General features: G+C 33.2%; 1 protein-coding gene across 2 annotated transcripts in view; it reads right to left on the bottom strand.

Annotated features, from left to right (window-relative positions):
* CRISPLD1 (cysteine-rich secretory protein LCCL domain containing 1) overlaps nucleotides 1-3,465 on the bottom strand; it is a 53,930-nt gene that overhangs the window by 19,193 nt on the left and 31,272 nt on the right. For both annotated transcript variants that reach the window (XM_006880477.1, XM_006880478.1), the window contains 3 exons: nucleotides 2,130-2,270; nucleotides 390-450; nucleotides 206-272 (listed from right to left, as the gene is read on the bottom strand). In XM_006880477.1, coding sequence (XP_006880539.1) covers nucleotides 206-272; nucleotides 390-450; nucleotides 2,130-2,270 — 269 coding nt within the window. The remainder of the gene's footprint in view (nucleotides 1-205; nucleotides 273-389; nucleotides 451-2,129; nucleotides 2,271-3,465) is intronic.

The following is a 3,465-nucleotide window of genomic DNA, read 5'->3' as shown; positions in this document are numbered from 1 at the left end:
AGAGAGAATAGTGCAACAAGGAATGAATGGAAACCCAAAATCTCTGTAAATGTTTATGAAAATTAATAAAATACAATTATAGAAAAAAAATTAAAAAAAAGAAGCATCTTGGTTTCACATAATATTATTTTATAGTTTTAGTACTATCAATATAATATTATACAGAAGAGCAATATCAAGAAGTGATAGTATTTATGATGCTTACCATTTCATAATGTACACTGCCAATTACTTTAGCTGTACTATCCAAACAACCAGCAGGGCATTCATATCTAAAATATAATGGGGAAAACAATTAGTTTTCTGAATTTCAGTTAAAAACAAATTTTCATTTTTTATCAGTTAATTTTAATAATAATAATAATAATAATAATAATAAACAACATTACCTATTGCATGTTGTTCCTTTGCATTGGTCTCTTAATCTCACTTCACAAGAAACAATTTGGGCTAAAAGGAGAAAAATAATTTTTATACTAATTGCTGCATAAATGCTTTACTCTAAGTAATCCTATAATCATTGAAAGTAACATGATGCAGTAGACAATTGAGTCTGAATTAGAAGCAGAAAATAGCCTTTACTCTAGAGGTTTATGTTCTTATTTTACTTTTGCTTCCTGTTCTGTTTGGTTCTCATAATTTAGTTATGAGAAATTATTTACATTTTCATTGATCACATGTAAAAGACTATAATTTACTTCACCAACTCTAAGCAATTTGGCAGCAGAGGCCAGTCCTCAGAAAAAGACATCTTGCTGAGAAAGATAAAGAGAGGAAGACCCTCTACAAGATGGGTTGACATAGTAAGTAACTGTGACAATGAACTCAAGCATGGGTGAGTGAGGATGGCACAGGACAGGACAAGATTCCATGCTATTGTTCACAGGGTCACTGTGAGTCATAGTGGCCTTGATGGCACATAACAAGAAAAACCACCCCACCAAATGTTTTGTGAAAGCAAAACTACTTTTATAGGAATATAACAGGTGTATGAACACAAACATCATTTTTATACAGAAGTTGAATAAAAATACAGCCATTTAAACATGTATGAATCCAAGACAAGTACAATGAAGGATTTTTGTAGTTCAAGCATACCTATATTGCATTATTAAATAGTTGGTAAATTTCTGTAACCTATTGAATTAATTTACAATTAAAAACTATTGAAAAGAAAAGACTGTTATTTAAGAAAATACTAAAATAGCTAAAACTTTGGATGTGATTCTTCTATCATAAACTATGATTTTTTTACAGAATCCTAAGTGGAGACAATTTTATTTCCAAAACTTTTTAAAATACTTAAAGAAAAACTTAAGAGATTTGACTTCTAGCTTTGGGAGAAAAGGGGTAGTGCTAACTATAATACTGAAATATTTTGAAAAAAATTTAGAAGAGCAGTTACCAAATATTTTCCATTGTACCACAGTTCTATATAAACAGCTTCTTCATCATACCTATCTCCATTTTTACTTTAAATCATGCATATCACACCTATGAAGAGCTGTGGTGTATTTTTATCATGATTTTATCGCTAGTGTTCTGAATGATTAGCACAGTACATACAACAGTTTAAAAAAGTTTCTTTCGAAAACATGTATGTAGATAAACCCCTGCTATTGCTCCAGCAGGTTATGTAAGGAAAGGACATTGCATGTGAAACTGAACCACCAGAGAAGTACTGCCATTGGGTCACCAGAGCAAATCTCTATGGACTATGTGACCAGAGCTCTTCAAACACATTGCTATCAAGTTGGAGACAGCTCATTGCTGATCCTCCAGTGAATTAAGGACTAGCACACTTCAATCCGGATTTCAGTTTTGGGAAAAAATGTTGTTGTTGCCATGTGCTGTCGGGTTGTCTGTGACTCATAGCAACTCTATGTACAACAGCTCTGAACCCTGCCCTGCCCTTCAGCCAGTCTACTTAAAGTGGGACATTCATGTAAGGAAGGAGTTGTTTTACTGTTGGAAAACAAAAGTGTAATGCTTCATTTTCTTTAAGTCTTATACTATCCCTTGTTCATTCTAAAAACATTCAAGGTAATAACAAACTATAGATGGACATGCTCTCAAAGCTTTAAAGTTATTTATAAACAAATCATGTTAATGAAAAGCAGGGGTCTTACACATTTGCTGCGTGCTTCTGACTTCATTCCTGTTACTATCATCCGCTCGTGTTCGCACATGGGTGTCATGGATTTGTGACTGCTGACGTTCAATTTCATTTGTTTCTTCTTCTCGACCAGGATAATACCTGTCTGATCCTTCTATTAGAGAAAATAAGTGGAAGATATATTAATCTCTTTTATATTATACCAATTACCAAAAACTGATACAACTTTATATGCCTGTTTAATACTTAAAACTAGAAAAAGCAATACTGTTTTTGGCAAAGGTTTTGGTCAAAGTAGTCTTTTGTTCTATCCTGGAGTAAATGAAACATATACAAAAACCTTGGGTCTATAATTTAAAAAATCCAATGTCTGGCTAATATTCAGTAGAGTCATTTCCAAACTTTTCTTACCCTGCAAAGCTTGGGATGCAATGAAGGCAGGGTTTTAGGATTTGTTCTTCCAATTAAATGATATTCTGAATATTCTGAGGGCTGTTGAATTTAAAATTTTCCTAAGAAAACTTGGTCTACGTATTTGGCATGCTCCTTTTTTTACTTATTATGGTATCAGTATGCACGTAAAGTATTCCTCTTTAGAAGGATATTCAAAGTAGAGAAGCTGTGACTTCTAGATGAAGAATTAGTTCAACTTGGAATTTTATTTTTCACCTAGATTGGCCTACATCATGAGTTTGAGGGTAGTACAATTGAGGAGGTATATTATTGTGATCAATGTAGAATCAACGCCCCATATTTTGAAAACAGACATAAGTCAGGAGAAGGCCAACTTTACGTAAATGTATCATCCCATTTTCACCTGTCAACGTGGTGTGGCTCAAAAGACCAGGCTGTAATGCAAAAATGTAAAAAATGTGGGCTGGCCATATCAAAGAATAAAATTGAGGATGACTAACTACATCATTGCCTAAACACTAAAAATAATGACCCAGCTAAACTGAAACATAAATTATCACAACTAATGTTATTTTTGCCTTGTACATGCATTTGTTACTGCCGGACATAAATGCACAAAATAATCAGATAGTAGACTTTTTAGAATTAGCATAATAAATGTGGAGTTGATAAGTGAGGAATAAGTACACAGTGGTTCTTAATGAATGGGTCAGTGTTTTGTTATTACTTTTAGGTTTTCAATGGACTTATATACACTAATCATGGGAAAGATGGTCCACGGCCCAGCAATGTTAATTTCTATTCTACACTGGCTTTGACAAGCACTGTGGCATTTGGACAGGAACAAACTGGGAGGAGGGTAGAGAGAATAGTGCAACAATGAATGAGTGGAAGCCCAAAATCTCTGTAAATGTTTATGAAAATTAATAAAATAT

This window comes from Elephantulus edwardii, unplaced genomic scaffold (assembly GCF_000299155.1).
Source record: "Elephantulus edwardii isolate Elephantulus edwardi_28Jun2011 unplaced genomic scaffold, EleEdw1.0 scaffold00008, whole genome shotgun sequence".
Taxonomy (NCBI): Eukaryota; Metazoa; Chordata; class Mammalia; order Macroscelidea; family Macroscelididae; genus Elephantulus; species Elephantulus edwardii.
The sequence above is the reverse complement of the archived record's forward strand: the minus strand, read 5'-3'. Positions and strand labels throughout refer to the sequence as shown.